The sequence below is a fragment of the Hippocampus guttulatus genome, chromosome 16 (assembly GCF_054856545.1).
Source record: "Hippocampus guttulatus isolate MCC_2025c chromosome 16, RoL_Hgut_1.0, whole genome shotgun sequence".
Lineage (NCBI taxonomy): Eukaryota > Metazoa > Chordata > Actinopteri > Syngnathiformes > Syngnathidae > Hippocampus > Hippocampus guttulatus.
The window spans coordinates 6,827,564-6,846,583 of NC_141276.1; the positions used below are offsets into that span (position 1 = coordinate 6,827,564).

The 19,020-nt window shown below is 44.0% G+C and overlaps 1 protein-coding gene across 2 annotated transcripts in view; it reads right to left on the bottom strand.

Moving 5' to 3' along the window:
• Positions 1-2,695: 2,695 nt before the first annotated feature.
• Positions 2,696-19,020, bottom strand: part of mrtfbb (myocardin related transcription factor Bb) — a 32,067-nt gene continuing 15,742 nt past the window's right edge. Inside the window, exons 4-17 of one of the 2 annotated variants that reach the window (XM_086133461.1) lie at positions 12,865-12,980; positions 9,647-9,712; positions 7,786-7,841; positions 7,605-7,680; positions 7,371-7,532; positions 6,719-6,876; positions 6,371-6,463; positions 5,739-5,995; positions 5,269-5,362; positions 4,302-4,796; positions 4,125-4,202; positions 3,921-4,040; positions 3,770-3,830; positions 2,696-3,467 (exon numbers count right to left, since the gene is read on the bottom strand). In XM_086133461.1, the coding sequence (XP_085989587.1) occupies positions 3,172-3,467; positions 3,770-3,830; positions 3,921-4,040; positions 4,125-4,202; positions 4,302-4,796; positions 5,269-5,362; positions 5,739-5,995; positions 6,371-6,463; positions 6,719-6,876; positions 7,371-7,532; positions 7,605-7,680; positions 7,786-7,841; positions 9,647-9,712; positions 12,865-12,980 (2,128 nt within the window). In that variant the 3' untranslated portion in view covers positions 2,696-3,171. The remainder of the gene's footprint in view (positions 3,468-3,769; positions 3,831-3,920; positions 4,041-4,124; positions 4,203-4,301; positions 4,797-5,268; positions 5,363-5,738; positions 5,996-6,370; positions 6,464-6,718; positions 6,877-7,370; positions 7,533-7,604; positions 7,681-7,785; positions 7,842-9,646; positions 9,713-12,864; positions 12,981-19,020) is intronic. The other variant, XM_086133460.1, reaches the window with a different exon arrangement.

A 19,020-nucleotide genomic window follows, 5' to 3' on the forward strand; every position in this document is an offset into this window, starting at 1 on the left:
TGTCGTTTTTTTCGGCCTAAAAACGGCTTACTATACTATGTCGTTTTTTTCGGCTTAAAACGCCTTACTATACTATGTCGTTTTTTTCGGCCTAAAAACGCCTTACTATACTGTCGTTTTTTTCGGCCTAAAAACGCCTTACTATACTGTCGTTTTTTTCGGCTTAAAACGCCTTACTATACTATGTTGTTTTTTTCAGGCTAAAAACGCCTTACTATACTATGTCGTTTTTTTCAGGCTAAAAACGCCTTACTATACTATGTCGGGTTTTTTCGGCTTAAAAACGCCTTACTATACATGGTCGATTTTTTTCGGCTTAAAAACGCCTTACTATACTTTGTCGTTTTTTGCAGGCTAAAAACGGCTTACTATACTATGTCGTTTTTTTCAACTTAAAAACACCTTACTATACTATGTCGTTTTTTTCGGGGTAAAAACGCCTTACTATACTATGTCGTTTTTTTCGGGCTAAAATCGCCTTCCTATACCATGTCGTTTTTTCGGGCTAAAAACGGCTTACTATACTATGTCGTTTTTTTCAACTTAAAAACACCTTACTATACTATGTCGTTTTTTTCGGGCTAAAAACGCCTTACTATACCATGTCGTTTTTTTCGGGCTAAAATCGCCTTCCTATACCATGTCGTTTTTTCGGGCTAAAAACGCCTTACTATACTATGTCGTTTTTTTCGGGCTAAAAACGCCTTACTATACTATGTCGTTTTTTTCGGCTTAAAAACGCCTTACTATACTATGTCGTTTTTTTTCGGCCTAAAAACACCTTACTATACTATGTCGTTTTTTTTTGGCCTAAAAACGCCTTACTATACTATGTCGTTTTTTTCGGCTTAAAAACGCCTTACTATACTATGTCGTTTTTTTCGGCTTAAAAACGCCTTACTATTAATGGTCGTTTTTTTTCGGTTAAAAACGCCTTACTATACATGGTCGTATTTTTTTCGGCAAAAAACGCCTTATTATGCATGGTCATTTTTTTTCGGCAAAAAACACCTTACTATACTATGTCGTTTTTTTTGGCTTAAAAACGCTTTACTATACATGGTCGATTTTTTTCGGCTTAAAAACGCCTTACTATACTATGTCGTTTTTTTGGGCTAAAAACGCCTTACTATACTGTCTTTTTTTTTGGCTTAAAAACGCCTTACTATACTATGTCGTTTTTTTCGGGCTAAAAACGCCTTACTATACTATGTCGTTTTTTTCGGGCTAAAAACGGCCTTCTATACTATGTCGTTTTTTTCGGCTTAAAAACGCCTTATTATACTATGTCGTTTTTTTCGGGCTAAAAACGCCTTACTATACTATGTCGTTTTTTTCGGCCTTAAAACGCCTTACTATACTAGCCTTACTATACTATGTCATTTTCTTCGGACTAAAAACGCCTTACTATATATACTGTCGTTTTTTTCGGGCTAAAAACGCCTTACTATACCATGTCGTTTTTTTCGGGGTAAAAACGCCTTACTATACTATGTCGTTTTTTTCCGCTTAAAAACGCCTTAATATACTATGTTGTTTTTTTCGGGCTAAAAACGCCTTACTATAATACCATGTCGTTTTTTTCGGGCTAAAATCGCCTTCCTATACTATGTCGTTTTTTTCGGGCTAAAAACGCCTTACTATACTATGTCGTTTTTTTCGGCTTAAAAACGCCTTACTATACTATGTCGTTTTTTTTCGGCCTAAAAACACCTTACTATACTATGTCGTTTTTTTTTGGCCTAAAAACGCCTTACTATACTATGTCGTTTTTTTCGGCCTAAAAACGCCTTACTATACTATGTCGTTTTTTTCGGCTTAAAAACGCCTTACTATTAATGGTCGTTTTTTTTTTCGGTTAAAAACGCCTTACTATACATGGTCGTATTTTTTTCGGCAAAAAACGCCTTATTATGCATGGTCATTTTTTTTCGGCAAAAAACGCCTTACGATACTATGTCGTTTTTTTTCGGCCTAAAAACGCCTTACTATACTGTCGTTTTTTTCGGCCTAAAAACGCCTTACTATACTGTCGTTTTTTTCGTCTTAAAAACGCCTTACTATACTATGTCGTTTTTTTCAGGCTAAAAACGCCTTAGTATACCATGTCTTTTTTTTAGGGCTAAAAACGCCATACTATACTATGTCGTTTTTTTCGGCTTAAAAACGCCTTATTATACTATGTTGTTTTTTTCGGACAAAAAACGCCTTACTACTATGTCGTTTTTTCGGCCTAAAAACGCCTTACACTGTCGTTTTTTTTAGGCCTAAAAACGCCTTACTATACTGTCGTTTTCTTCGGGCTAAAAACGCCTTACTATACATGGTCTAGCAGGACAGTTGCCTGAATTGCGTGCGGGAAGCGTGGGATCGATTCCCACTCGGTGACGGCGTGAATGGCTTGTCTATCTCTGTGCCCTGCGACGGACTCTAACCACTTCATGTTGTAATCCGCCTTCTGCCTGAAATCCGCTGGCGTAGGCTCCAGCACCTCCGTGACCTGGTTCAACGATAAGTGGATGGATGGATGAACTAGCTCCAAAATTTTGGCTCCAGAGGCTATACTCACTGTTGGTTAAGTTGGTGGCCTCCCATTGCCACAAATGGAAAATGATGGTGAGTTTCTCAGCTGTTTCACACTCTACACTTGGCCAAATTCCCTCCACCGCCAAAAAAGAAAAAAAGGAGCCATGTGTACTTTCAGAGCCATGTATACTTTTATGGCAAGTACAAGATGGGAAATCATGAAGCTTGTCAGCTTTAGCACGCACACAAAACGAAAAAGTGGCGTATAAAAGTAAACAAAAAATGTGTAACACAAACAGCATATACAAATTATGCATAACAGTTTGTTGACTTGTACTAGTATAGTAAATACTTCCCATCAGCTGGTGTGTGTGTCGGAACTGGTCGACTCCTGAAATGACCAGAAGGTGGCAGCGCGGTCCAAATTTTCCTCCTCGCAGTCGTTTTCATCAGTGATGCTTGCATGTCATCGACATAAGGCCCTCAACTAACGCATACGTCGGCAGGTTTGGCTTTTGGGAGAAATTCCTTGAAAGGCGGACTTCAGTCTTTTTTTTCACAAAGTGCAATTTTGACAACCTTTCCACTTTCTGTGACTCTTCCAATCTCTGTCGCAATCTGCTGATGACCTTCTTGCGGTTCCCCTTAGAGAAGCTGGTAAGCGTCCAGGAAGTCTGCTGAGAAGACGCTCTCGGCCGCCGACACGCTCAGATCCAGCCAGTCCATGCCATGGAGATCGGACTCTGCGTCCATGCTGTCGTCCAGTCCCATCTCCATGGCGATCAGGGGTAGAGGAAGCTCCTCGGCGGGCATGTGTGCCACCTGGACGCAGGGCGGAGGGCGCGACAGGACGGCGTTGACGGGCAGGAGGGTGACGCTGGGCGTGACGGGCAGTCGCTTGTTGGCGTCAGGAGGGTCGGGTTTCAGGAAGGGAGACATCTCTGTGTGGAGAGTGTGAAGAAACAGCTGGTGATGTGAAACGATGTCCTTTATTTTATTTTTAATTTTGATTAAATTATGCATGAAACATGGTTTTCAAGTTGTGTTGCGTTACTGTTTGTATGCCACGTTATGTAATGGCAATAGAAGGCCATCCCAAAAATGATTGAATAAGCAGCGCCAGTTAGCATTTTCCATACAACTGAAATAGTTTTGGCACAAATTTGAATCAGTCGCGTTTGTGGTCAGACTAACATGCACGCGTTTGGGTCGAGATCGATGATAAGAAAGGGTTCATTCTTACCGCCGCTTTCGATGAGGATGTCAAACAGGTCGTCCATCTGCTGGCTGGCTGCACACAAACCCTGGAGGAAACATTTACGTGACATTTTCAGTGTCTGGAAACTGTTTTATCGTATTACATTTTAAAAATGCGATCCAAATGTTTTTGTCACCTGAATAGCAGGCAGCATGCGGGCGTGTTTCACGGCATCTTCATAGCGAGGAGGCTCTCTGAGGAATTTACATTTTAGCGGTGGCGGCGTGAAGGCCGGACTGTGGCCGCGATCGACAGGCTAGTTGGGAGACGACCAAGAAGAATGATCTGCACGTGTGCTTGACTATGTCAAATAGCAAAAATGACAGAATGCATGCTTTACCTCACTCATGGGCGCTTTAGTGACGCCTGACGGGAATGGGTCATGGACGCTTTGCGCTGTCCTCTGCACCGTCCACATCTGCACACAAAAGGGAAAGAAATGAAGATGGCTGCAGATTTGTCAATCTTATGCTGATTTTACCACGTGATTCCCCCCCCCCCCCCCAGCCCTTCTCACCTTGCTCAGAGGTTCTGCGCTGTCCACTTTTGCGGCAGGAGGCGCCGAGGGGCTCGTCTCCGCGTCCTCCTGTTTGATGTCCACGCGCTCGCCCCCGAGGGGCGACGGAGGACCGAGGCCGGGCGGAGGGGACTCTCCCAGCTGCTGACTTCTCTTCTCCACCTCCAGCTGAAGCTTGAGCTCCTCCACCAACCTCTGCTCATGCTCGAGTCGCCTCTTCAGCTCCTCGATCTGAAGCTCCTTCTCGTGGATACGTCGATCTTTCTCGTGGAACCCGGGACGGCCAGGAGGGGGCGCCGCGGGACTGTCCGTTCCGAGGTTTTCCTCCAAGCCAGCGCCGGACACTTTGGGGGACAATGCTGAGGTGTTTTTGGGCACTTTTGTGTCCAGGCCAACGACAGTTTCGTGATACAACTTCAGCCGCTCGATCAGATCCATCTTGGTTCCGGAGACGGGAAGCGAGCGCAGTTTGAGTTCAATTTTCAGCTCAGCTACCTGGAAGAACACGTGCGCGCACACACACACACACGTCACTACGTCGCATTGCTGTCAGTTTTGTTCATTTGGGGCAAGTGAAGTATTAGACCTCATTTGACCAGCAGATGGCACTGTGCTAAATAAGCTTTGAGGCTTTTGCCCCAAGAATTCTGCCTAGCAACAATGAACTGCACAAGAAAATACAAACAATTCTGTGGCATGCATTTATTGGTATCTTGTAGGTATATATGACAATAAATCCTGCAGAATATTTTTTAGGGAGGGGGGGGGGGGGGGGGGGGTTTGACTGCTCAACGTGGGGAAAAATATTCTAGTAGGATATGGAGTCCAAATGTGCCGAGTGAGAAATGCCCAAATGTCCAACACTACAAGCAGTAAGATTTTGTGATTGAATCACTGCTGTTATTTTAAACATTCATTGCCCCACCAAATGGTGAACAGGCATAAAAATCCAAAAATAAAAGATTACCTTCATCTCGTCCACATTGGCCGGTAACTGATCTGGCTTGCAGTTTTCGTTCGAGAACTCGGCAGAGCAATTGGTTTGGAAATTGCCTGTTGACCTGATGGAATGAAAAAGGACAAAAGGACTTCAATTTTCACCGCGGCGGAGAAAGACGAGGGTGGTAGAAGCAAAGCAGTGTGTTACGGAAGATGAGCGCCACCCACTGGTGGCCGAAATGCACCAAGAAAAGGACAATTTTTGTTAATCCGCGTTCCTATTTGCACAGTTTTTTGCAAAATGTGTTGTATGATTTTGTTTTGTAATGACTCTTACAGTGGCTGCACAAACATTGGAAAAAAAACCCATCCATTAAACACAGTTGATCATGTTTTGTTCCTGAATGGGCACAAATTATTCTGCCCCACAAAGTCTGCCTAGCAACAAACAGCTACGCAAATGATACGATACATAAAATAGAAGAACGACTTCCGTACTTGACCGCTGCCTGCTGGTGGCCAAAACGCTGCTGGCGAAGGATCTGCAGCTGCAGAAAGTGCTGCTGCTGCTGCAGGACGCGCACGTAAGCGGCATCCGCGTGCGCCGCGGCCGCGGCCGCCGGCGAAGGCTTGAGTTCGTGCTTCTGGTGGTCCGGGGGAACGTACTGATGATACTTGAGCTTGCGTATCCTCGGCTTGGCCTCTCGGCTCTTTTTGCTGCGGCTTTTCTCGCCCGCCGGCTTTGGCGAGCTCTGCTGCGGAGTCGAACACACGTGCGCGCGCGCGCACACGGGACAGCATATGTGAAAGCAGACATTTGGTTGAATGCCACTGGAGAGACAGTTGATGAGAATGTCTGAATGAAGAAAGAGGAAGTGGAAATGTGACCCTCATCGTTTTAACACCTGCAGGAAGCGCATGGCGGACCGTTTTGCTTTTGTTTGTTTGTTTTTAAACTACTATTGTGTTTTGCTGAAAGGAAGCAAAGCATGCGAACTCCACTTCAGATTTTGGATTTGAAGCCATAACCTAAAAACGGTGACGCAGACCCGGTAACCACTCCGCCTACCACGCCGCCAGATTGGTATTTGCGGAATGTATTTATTTGAGTGTGAAAAGGCGAGGTTCACCTTTGTGAGCGTAGCAGTGATTGGCTGAGATGAAGCTGCGGGTTGCTCGCTGGTGGAGGATAAATCGGATGAGGAGTTAGACGGTGAGGGCTGCTGAGTGAAGAAGAGAAACAACGTTAACGGTGGGGACACTATGACTTTTTTTTTTTTTTTTAATGTTCGTTTTTAGTTTCAAGCCCAAAGAAAAAAAAACAACTTGGTTGTTCAACAACCGACAGACCATGAATGGCATCGACGAATATTCGTGATTAGTAGTTAAGGTCGCCCAACATGACTTTCGATGCATCACATTAATCCTACACTTTGTAATCAACGGTTTTCATCGACAGTGTCGGCATCTGACCTCACCCGCACGGAGGAGCCGGAACAGGAAAGAGACGTGGCCTCGGTCGGTGTGGGCGAGACCGAGTCGTTGCTCGGAGATGTTTGGCAACAAGTGCGCGGCGATAAGTTGCCCTCGTTGAAAGTGTACACATCGATTGCCTCGCCGGGGTCCGGACTATCACCTGGAGGACAAACATATTCAAATTGCTATCATAACTAGTCCAGGTTCGGCTTTCTATTACACGTCATGTCATGATTTGATTTATTTGATTTTTTTCGAGGCACATTTTTTTGTTTTATACTGAAAAGAGAGCTTCTTTTTCTTGGGCTTGCCTCTTCAATAACGTGAATTTGTTTTGGTTGCTTTCCTCAGATTGTGAACTCCCTCGAGGTTAAAGGAAAACAAAAAAAATAACAATAAAGATAAGAAATGCAGAAGGAATGTGTGTCGTGCATCTATTTTTGTACGACTGCAACATGGGGTCAGCACAGTTTAAAAACCGTTGCTGTCCAATGACATCATGCGTGAAAAAATGTCTTTTTATATGACATCCTGTTTACGTTGCTTGTCGCGGGACTATTATACTTACGAATTTCGACCAATTTCCACAAAATGGTGACGAGCGCCTTGCACCACAATCGTTCGTGTCCACGTGTGAGAAAAATGAGCATCTACCGTCATGGTCCTTGTTGACACCCCCGTCCGCGGGCAGGATGTTCTTCTCCACCAGCTCCATGGGTCCAGGCCTGTGAGCAATCTTCTGGTTGAGATCGTCGGCCAGCCGGGCCCTCTTCAGCTTCAGCTGAGCGGCTTGCACGGAGGCGTGAGCTTTGCTCTCTGCGGAAGAAAGTCGGCGTCAGCCTCTTTTACCGTCGCGCAGGAACCGAGAGAGCAGGCTTTTCAAAGTACCTTGCAGGATGTGCATGCGGACCAGCTCGGAGCGAGGGGGTCGGCGGCAAAGTTTGTGCTTCAGTATGTTCCCCGTCTGATAAGAGGGGAAAAAAAAAACCAATAAGAAAATGGGTGGTTAGATGAATGACAAATGGATTGATTAGCTGCAGATATACAAAGTTGTTTTTGTTTTTTTTACCCTTGCCCTGTCCAGACTGCGAATCCGCTCGTGGAGGGCAGCAGGGGCTTTCAGAGCTGAAAGAAACGGAATCCTTAAAATGGCTTTTTAAATTAACCGTATTTTCCGAACTATAAGGCGCACCTAAAAGCGTTCAATTTTCTCAAAAGCCGACCGACAGCGTGCCTTATATATAAATCAATATTCTGATTTCCTCGACGTAATATTTTAAATGTTCTGTAAAGCGCTTTGTTACAGCTGCAGCGGTTGTGAAGGCTCAAAATAAAGAAAACTGTAGTGTATTGTATTGTATTCCCTTTAGCGTGGCTCCATCTAGTGGATGCATAACGCAACCGCAGCCACTATTGTGGCCTCTATTCGATGCGCCTTATAATGCGGTGCGCCCTATGCAGGAAAACTGTTTTAAAATAGACCATTCATTGAAGGTGCGCCTTATAGTGCGGAAAATACGGTACGTGTATAGAAAAAGTCTCCGCAGTGCCAGTCCACCCATCGTGTGGAAAATAAATCATCAAAGTTTATGTCTGAAAATGTGAGCGAGGTGCTTGGCAAAATTGACATCACTGTTTTAAAAAGTGAAAAAAAATGTCACAATGTCTCTCTTCCTCTTCTTTCTTCACGTCCAAATCAACATTTATGCCTTCAGTCATTTGTTGCCACGAATTGACAAGCCAGATAAGTCCCACACTGCCCGGTTGGTGTTCACTGAGCACGCAGTCACCTCCGCTATGACCAACACGGTTTGATTTAATGGACACATGAGGCAAGAGGAAACCAAAACAGTCATGACAAAGCCCGGCCGCATACCTACAGGACCAAGAGGACGGATAGGTGCTTACTGGAGACTGGCCTGGGGGAGGTTTTGTTTGAGTCCAAAGGGGTGAGTGACCTCCAGCAAAGGCCCAGCCTGTGACTCATGAAGTTATGCGGAGCCAGGGAGGAGCTCACTCAGTGGGGGACTTGTACTTCTCCACAGAGAGAGCAAAAAAATAAATAAAACGACTTTTATCAGCATGATTCTCTCAGAGACGACAACTGTCGTAAAATGAAAAATAATATGATGCTTTTTTTTCTCTCACAATTTAAAACTGTTCTCAGTTGTCTTAAAATGAGTACGTTAAAACAACCCATACTGATAATATTGGTAGTCGGTACTTTTAAAATGGTGTCGATACTTCACATCGATACCAAAAGGATGGCAAAATGAGTCGGAACTTGGCAAGGTAGATTCCAAGATGCGAGGCAAAAGAGGCTCAAAAAGGTCAAACTTCCACCACTTTCATCAATTGAAAGTATCTCTTTTATAAAATAAACATTTTGTAAAAGGTAGTCAACAAAGAAGTCGGGAATGAACTCAAAATATTGCAAAAACAATCGCTCATTCGCGAGCCATTTTCATACATATTCATGCGGGGGGATAGGATTGGTATCAATATGAAGTTGACGGCTGCCTTTTGCTAACAGCGCACTCATGTTTATAATTCTGTCATCAACGGCTAAAATTAGGCCAGGAATCTGCAGGGTAATGATCTCAATAAACAAGTTATTGCTATGCCACAGTGGATGACAACAACAGGCCTCAGATTGGTTAATTTCGATCGTTTCTTAGCGTCGCCATAGCCACGTGTATGTCAGTATGTGCTGCCCCCTGCTGTTTCGGAATGGGACTTTTAAAACTCAGAAATACACCGGGAACTATTCAGGCCATCTCGTGCCGCAGCCCGCGGGATTACGTATTCGTACGCCCCCTGTGATCGACGAGTTCACCGTGCGTCGTTTCCCAACCTCAAAATTTCAAGGGACGGTGGTCAAGCGAGGACTTCCGTCGTATTATGAGGTGAAGCGTGAGGTGCGTACTCACGAGGCGCGACGCCTCGCTCCGCGAGTTGTTCTCGGCTTCGTCTGTGCTGCAGGAAGAGCTGAAGAGCTGCGAGAGTGCAGACACAGAAGCCAGTTGAACAATTTGAATTAAAAAGGCATCAAGGCAGCCTGCACGGGCGTCAAGATGCGAACGCCCACGTGATTTTTTATTTTTTTTTGTGCCCGATGTCATATTTTGTAATAAACGCCGAAGTTTAAAGAAGTATAATTCACTTCCTGTGCTCGGCCATAAGAGAAGTGGGGGCAGAAACCGCACGTGGGACTTGAGCGGCGATGGCGCTGAACAAGCCACGTTTGGCCAAAGTAAACAGTGAATAGAAGAGAATTCAAACTCCGCTATAAGCTTGTTAATGAGTAAAGCCGCAGTCAGACGGGACACCAACGAGAGCCACCGTGACTCATGTCTGCTCCAGAAGTTATTGGTGTGTCACTTTTCAACGGACTCATCAGGAAATGTGTTTCCAAAAGTATTGGGACACCCGAACTGTTTCTACTTTGCCGGAAAAACCTTCAACAAAGATGTCAACAATGCAAATTTCATTGTCATTTTTCGACACTAAACTCATATTAGCCCTTGACTGATTGTGTAATATATGGAGAGGTGTGTCTCCATGCGTTAGCACGAGTGATGGTCTTAGCTTGAATGGCGCCCTTTGTGAGCCCCCCCCCCCACCCCCACTTTGCCTTTACATCTGTTTTAAACATCAAAACGCTCATCTCGGTCATGTGATACGGCAAGAAGAAAAGTAAAATTGCAAGGAAGCAAAAATTAGCGCACAAAAAAATATATCGGTTATGGGAAAGCTTTTTAAAAAGGAGTTAGAGTCAAATGGTTAGACAGACACAGCTCTCGATAAAAACAGAGCCAATACCAGCACAAATGTAAAAAGTTGGATTTATCGATACAGGTGATTTGTGGTGCATATGAGCCAAAAGAAGCACTGGATTAATTTGCTTCCATTTCCTCACACTTGGTGAAGTGGATTTTCCTGTCCAGACGGTGACCAAAACTAGATTACGGACTTGAGTCATGCATTTCTGTCTGTCTCTTTTAGGTGAAACCGGTTCACGGCACATCAAAACATTGGGGGGGCCGCGACTCTCATTACTTTCAGCCAGTGTGGACATGAAAGAGGAAGTTGATGGCGATGGTGGATGATACCCGGATGGTCACCTATGCAATGTTGTGACTTTTGCTTCGCTACATGTACAGAGCGGCTCACAGGAAGCAAATATTCCCCATTCACACACACTGACACACACACACTATACACACATACACACAAGGCAGACCTGCACAGCTCTCCCGGGAAATGCGTTGAACAGGGCCCTCTGACTCAAGCAAGCAAAAATAAACGGGGCAGCTGTGAGAACAAGGCCTGGGAACCGTGACATGTCGGGTGTAGTTTGAGGGGGCGGCGGGGTTGCTGAATTAGACGACGCAATTAACTCTGGAAGGTTGCAAAGAGGGGTCCCGGAGATAAAGCAGATGAAAGAACCCGCAAAAGGTGTCGCCACTTTCTTATTAAGAGACCCCGATAAGCAGATGTGGAGATTTGGAAAAGCGTCCTTTCAGTGTTTATAGTCACCGTGACCTGGAAAGAATGCCGCGAGCAATAAAATATGCGAGCGCCTATCAATAAACATTTAATATAAGGGGACGCAATCCGCGCCCTGTGGTGCTCCTGACAGTTTGCGCTGAACCTTGGCTAACCTCCCGGTCATGTCAAGCAGCTCAGAGCATAACCAGAGGTTGCCCGTGCGACGTCATCGCCAATCTCTGGGCCACATCGTCCCACGACAAAGCTCCTCGTCTGATTCCCATTTGATTGGATTCTTAGAGAAACAGAACGCATCCGTTTGCTGCGGCTTCAAAGATGAATGCACTTTAGAAAGGGAATGCCGGTGATTTATGTTGACTTTATCGGTTATAAATATCCAAAGATAGCTTGACATGCACTCTTGATTTGAGCAAAGATCTCCTTGCTCGCGTCGTATCGAGTCAGTTTGTGTGATCACAAACTCGCGAGAGCGGCAGCGTTTTCGGGCACATTTTTGTACACTTCAACGGTAATACATCGATTTGACGTCAAGCTGCGTTTTTTTTGGCACCCCGAATTGGGGGGACATTTTCGACCAATTATATTTAATTTCGGCAGCATGGTGCAATAGCGGTTTGAACGTCCAGAGCGGCGGTTATCGCACATTTACACCAAAGTACCACCTTGAAAAAATACTTAGCTCTCCAAGCGCAACCTCAAAAAACACTCCGCTCTCCAAGTGTCACCATCATGACCAAATCAAAAACACAGGAGAGCAGAAGGCCTAACTGTTCATCAGAAGCGCGACGGAGGATCTTGTTCTAGTAACCCATGACATCATTATCTGCAGTTTCAATATTATTTGAACATAGTACAAGTAATACAATTGTACTGTAGCCCTTAGCCTTATGATTCAAAATAAATGTCCGTGCACGTATAGTTTACACAAATGTATTGTATAAAAGTTTAAAGACGCACTGCTGTATAAGATTAAAGTTAAATACAACTGAACTGTATGAAGCCAGTGATTCTTTCATGTGCCACTACTTTGAAAAAAAACACCCTGATTTGCTCACATCCTGTGTGGAGTTGGCATCGGGGGTCGATTGGGCTTCCTGCCACACTTCAAAAACATGCATCTTCGGAAATACTCCATAGGGGTGAATGCCAGTGTAAATAGTTGCTTGTCTATATCGGACCTGCCAATCCAGGGTGTACTCTGCCTCTTACTCAAAATTCAACTGGGATAGGCTCCATCTCACCTATGTCCCTAATGAGGACAAGCATTACAGAAAATGGATGGATATTCACATACAATGTATACATTTAACACCAAATCTTCAAAGAAATGGATTGGAAACCAAATTCTGCCAAGAATTACAAAGGGGGTGAAATGTGGCGTCATGTGAGATTAGGCCACACACCGGCGAGTGTAATCAAAGGATTACGGGACATTAGGGAGGAATACGCCGCAATATGAGGCTTGATAAGGATTTGCTGTTATAATGGGTTAACTTCTTTTTACACTTGTACGCCAGTTCAGAAACGATCTGCAACTTACAGTTCACTTTTCTCCAATAGTTAGTTCAGTTACCACAGTTACCAGATGTCAAAGCAAAGACATCCGAGCGGGCAACAAGTTAGTCGCAGGACGTACCCGATTTGAATTTGCCCGTGCAGATCGAGGGGGTCTCCACATGGAGGCAGGCCATCATGGAGGGTGCTGTGCTGGGGGGCCACCTCTGGCGTCCCATGGAGCGACGACGGCGGCGGCTGTCCGGGATAGACGAGACTCAGCTCTGAGCCGACGACAGCTGGGGCTGGCGGCGACCCTCACCCCCTCCTCCTCTTCTGTGGCTCAGCTGACAAAGTGTGTGTTCACAGTGCATGTGTGTGTGTGTGTGTGTGTGTGTTAAGATCAGTAGGAGGGATCGGCGCTGTTCGTGTTAACCCTCTCAAGGCTGCTTTGCAAGACTAGGATATCAACATGAGTCATGTTGAACGCGGCTTTGGCCTGTCACAAGGCGTTTTGGGCTTTTTAACACAAAAATATCAAATGAAAAGACTCACAACGAACATGGAGCAGAATTTTGGGTTAGAATATTTGGGGATATTTCATTATTGTTAGTTTTTATTCCAGGTTAAAATCTATTCATTTTAATTGATTCTTAGAGTGGGTTTATTGGTTTAATTTATTTTTAAAAATTTTAATTAGATATTTTATTTGGGTATTTATTAGTTTTTTTAATGTATTTGTCGAGCGCAAGATAAAAAAAAAAGTCACTGTGCAAAACAGTACACTACAATTCCCAAACAACTGTTTGACCTTTGTTTTGTAAAGTAATACGGAAAGAAATTAATTTAAAATCATCAATAAAACACACCAAGAGCTCTATAGTTAGTTTTATAAACGTAAAATATAGTTTCGGTTAGTTATCATATTTTTCATCTCTCACTCACTCTCTTTTTTTTCTCTAGATTTCATTTATTTATATTTATATATATTTTAACTTTAGTTTGAGTTATTTCATTAGTTTTCATGAACTATAATAATAGAGAACAGAGGTTCAAACGTTAAAAAGTCAATCATTTTAGCGACATTTATGAACGTAATCCCAAAATGAATTAAATACCACTGTACTGTCGCAATTGCAGACACTTCTCCTGAGAAGTCTTGTTTTCTCGTCATGGGAGTCCCAAATCACAAAAGACACGAGTAAACAACACAGAGCCCAAAGGGGACACAGATGCTTATCTTCCAACTTGTTCTCGTTAATTTATGTGGCCGCTTAACATGTTTTATGGTCGGCTTCTTTCCCCTCTTCTGCTATTTAACTGCTGTTGCAACTCGCAACAGGGAAGTCAACCCAAACGAGTCAGTGTGAGAGTGGTATGGTAATGATGGTGCTAAACAGGAAGTGGGATTAAAAAAAAAAACACTAATTGAGGTGAGTTCCTCCAATCTGAGAGGAACCAACAAGGCTCCCAAGCCACTTTCTTACTGCCTGCTCTAAAGATTGCATTTTCCCGCATCGCTGTTCCGTGTGAAAGGTACATCTAACCATTTTGGAGCGCAATCGTCGGGTTGCAATAAAGCCCATGTTCGCTGGCTTTGAGCTACAGGCTTAAACTTTTTCCAGTTGAGGAGGATGCGGTAGAAATGACGGAGGAGTGTGACACAAGTCGAGTGATGCTTTTCATCGCCTGGATGTATATTAAATCAAATTATGATAAATGTTGCGTCGCTTCTCTGATCGTCCATCAATTTTCTAATCTGTTTATCCTCACGAAGGTCACGGGCGTGCTGGAGCATATCCAAGCTTTCCTCGGGCAGTCGGCGGGATGGGGCGGACAGAGACGAAAGCGCTTCACAAGGACGAGGACGGACGGTGACAGAGGACAATTATTATATGGATAACGATGGAGGAACGATGACGGATGGACACCCGTTTAAATGTAGAAATTGAACCTGGTGAGTCGTGGTCCTGTGACGGGTGCGAAAGGGACAACACATTCTGGGCCAGGGCCGACCGCCGTCGGCTTTCAGGAAACGTGCGCGTCACGCAGCGGAACAGCCGGCCAAGCCAACGGGATTAAAGGAAGTATGAGGCGTCCCTACTGACATGAAATAATGGTTAACAACCCGAGCGCTGCGGGGAGCATTAGGAATGTGGAAAAAAACACGTCCTATTAATCAGCACAGGGAACAAATCTCTGACTGTTACCTGCAGAGAATTTGATATGCAGTGGTACCTCTACTTACAAACGTCTCTTCATGCGAAATGTTCAAGTTACAAAAGGCCTCAACAGGAAAATATTGCCTCTTGTTACAAAAGAAATTTCAAGATACGAAAGGTAAAAATACAGTATGGGTTGGCACTCGCAGCTCCGAGTTTCCTGAACGCAACATATTTCTCGCTGCTCTGCCATTGGCTACTACCGAGCAGCATCCTGGCATCCCATTGGCTAAGAGGGACCTCGACCGTACGTGTCTATGTGTGTAGATAGATAAATAGAGAGATGATTGTATATGCAGCATCCTCATTATTCGCCCCTCGGGCCATAAAAGTTAAATGACCATCATTTTTTGTCTTAACGCTATTCTTTGTTTTTTACATTAAGCACAACTCTTATGTATTGTGCAATAATGTAATTGTAACATGTATGTTAAATATTTTTATGCATTTGTATGCTTTATAAAACATTTATATCTGAATTTTGGGGGGCTTGGAACGGATTAGGGCATTTCCATGGAAAACGCGTCTCTACTTCCAAAATGTTCTAGTTAAGAAATTTCTTCCAGAACAAATTCATTTCGTAAGTAGAGGTACCACTGTATATAGAAATATGTCTTGATATAGATATATATATATAGAAATACCTGTAAAGGCCAAAGAAAAAAAAAAACGGTCTTGCCTTTGCCTTGCCTATTCTCTTCCTCTGTGAAAAATTCAATGGCATTTCTTGCTTGAATTAAGTTTGTAGCTCACTAAATACCCAACCAATAAACCGAGAGAACAAAGCACTGCGATCACGGTGACGTGACAGAATTTGAATCGATGATTGCAAGAAGTCGTTGTGGATCTTTTGATGATTACAACACTCATTGTTGGATGATTGCCTCCATCTGCAGCTCCACAGGCCGGCTGTTTTTCGCTAAGGCGCAACTTTGCTGCAGTGAAAGCACTCGCAGATGTGCAACGGTGCTAATGGTCTGCGGTTTCACAACAAACAAAGATATTTAAAAAGCAGCCTTAACGAGTCTTCTGTCTAATCAAGTCCAAACATGACATCAGCTATGAGGGGTTGAGCTTCACTCACACAGCCAACTGTTGTGAGGATGAATATTCTTGAAATCGTAACATCTGGGTGGCAATTTAATAAAAAAATCTAAGTATGGTTCTCTCCCAGTTTTTCACGAATTCACGTTTCCATTTTTATATTCTTTAGAAGCTATCCAATTATTCCTTGAAAAACTCAATATTTTGTGTTATATGCTCTAAGATGCCACCAGATGGCGTCAAATCCCAGGCTAATAGGAAAGAAGTCATTGGTGTCAAGGAAGCATTTTAAAATGACACATCCAGCTAGATTCAGAGACAAAGGTCTTTGCATGCCAGGGAGGAGTTAAGTTTCAACCTGGTTTGTTAGAGTCTTCAAAATAATCAGTAGAAAATTCATTTTTAATCTTGTAAGATGTACAGGAAAGGCCAGAGTTAGTTCATGGAGTATTTACGGTTTGAAAAGCAACTGTAAAATGTAAAATAATTGTATATTCTGATGATGAGGCGGCTCGATGTTTCGGATGACGTGCGTCTTGTTTTGATACAAACAGCTGCTGTGTTAGTGGGAAGACCTCGCGCGCTGCGGTCTCTTATCCGCAACGCGCAACGTCTCCTCTCGCTTGCCGTGAATATGCCAGAAAAGCAATTCTTCCTGCAACATAGAAGAGAATGGAAGTATAAATTTAATAGCCCTGAAAGCCAGCGTTTAAAAGCTTTATAGCCTCGCTCCTGTCGGTTTTCTGATGGTGCCTGATGACTGGCACGAGGTAATCGCATACAGGTGGGACGTAATGAAAGAGTCGGTCCACGCGGCACTCTTAAGCTCACGTTTAAAATAAAAGCCAGACTACCCAAATTCCTTCTGCGTTTTTGACTGCGTTTATTCCAAGGTGGATCCTTGAGAAGGTTTGGAAGGTTCACATTCAGAGCGGGAGCATCAGTCTTAGTCAGGCTTGGTCCAACATGCTAGCGAAGTTGATGGTTGTCGAATTTGCGCAATAAGCTTTTGTGTTCGCTTTGGCTTCTGCCTACCTGACTGACGGGTTATAAAACCTGGCGTGTAATGTATCTTTGCAGTTTTTCTCCGAGTAATAAAATGTCTGGGTCATATCAATGGCATTGGAAGCATCATAGAGCACCTGGATGGAATTTTGGTTGAAGATAAGGAACCAAAAATGTACGCATGGAAACTCGCAACGTTCCATTTTCAGGGAATCGTACATCATTTCTTATCAAAGTGAAGGTCGACGGTTTGTTGGTTTTCTATTTCCATTATTTCCTATGAGGGGAAACCGTTTGGGATTACAACAAGTCAGAGTTCGAGCCGAGTGTTCAAATGAATCGCGTTCTTCCTTGGAGGTTCCATTGAATTTTTAATGACAAAAGATGAAATGTATGAAAAACAAGGCCACCAAACGACTATTAAAGGACGTGAGGGGAGGCGTATGCGTGCAACTTTTTTTTTCTTTCCGAGTCTTCGCACTCAACTCCCATTGCATCTCATATAAACCCGTGCAAATGGTGGGAAAGCCAAAGGAAAATCCCCGTGGGGGCCTTCAACCTTCTTTGAAGCGGCGCGCCACGCAGCTGCCTGCTGTTCATCTCACTACTACCAACAACTTTAGATGAAATATCGGAACTTCACACTCAAAAGCCATTAAACACAAACTACTGAACAAGGGCTGCGTTTATTTGGCGTTGCCAAATGTTGTGAAGGCTACCAAATCACGCATTTGTATGGTCTTAGAACGGATTAGGGCATTTACATGGAAAACGCGTCTCCACAAAATTTTCTTGTTAAGAAATTTCTTCCAGAACCAATTAATTTCGTAAGTAGAAGTACCACTGTAACTGCTGAAGTTATAGTTGTTTTTTGTGTAAGCAACAACCACATAGGGCGACCAGTCATGGGATCGGGAATGGAACATATGATCAGTGCCCCGGTAACTGCCTTTTGTAGTATAAACACAAGCAGCCACTTGGAGTCGCAAAATAAGTCTTTCTTATGAAGCTGTGTCTCTTTTGCAGGACGGAGGCAATGCACACAACAAATATCCAAGGTGGGCACCATCCAAGACAGCTTTGGCGGGGGAGGCGGGGAGGTTGTGCGGCTTTCAGGCATCCAAGGCAAGTTTTAGAGTACTGAAATCATCCTCAAAAATTCATTTCCCAGATGTGCAAGTGCCAAAGCAGAGACGCTTTGACAGACAGAAGCTTGAGCACGACCTGATCCGCAGGTTCAAATGGGCTTTAACTGCTGTACGGAAACCCAGAGCCGGGGCCGCCCTCGGGGCTTCCATGTGGGATGGATGGCTAAATGCTCATCTGTCATCAAAACTCAAAGGACAGGAAATTGTTGTAGTCAACCGACGTTGGAGGCCACCGTGAGTAACTTGCGTGGAAGACCGTTAAACAAGTCAAGGGGGAAAAATATAGGGGTGTCCAGTTTGTCAATGAGATATGTACAACTGGAAAATGCGCAATATAGCGAGATCAACTGTATTCAAAAGAAATATTTTTCCATTACATCATCAAGCCATGAGCAAAATAAGACTACAGTGCTAAAAATAGCCATTACATAGCTGGAACAGTCGGTTTTAGGAAAAAAACAAGAGCTTTTGTTTGCGCCCTGCTACGCAATCCGTCCACAAATGAAACGATTATGGTGACACCAAAGAGGGGGGGGGGGTGACTCCTTCACACTTGTCCAACATTCCCAGATTGCAACAGACTCCAGCTTTCCCATAGTCCTGATTAACCCTCGAGTGGCCTTGACTCACAAGGCGGGCTTGCAAACAAACAAAGATGAAAATAACCTCATGTGCTTTTGCTGGCATTGCCGCACAAACTGTTGCTGCGGTTGTTGATTCTTGTCGCCGGGTAGAACTCTTTGGGCAAAATCAAGAGAGAGGAGAGAGGATCTACATCATGAAACGCCAAGTGAACTTTTTAGACGACCAAGCAGTTTTCGAATTGACGTAAAAGATATTATAATAGCCGGCACGCACTTCTGCTGACTCAAGGGGAAG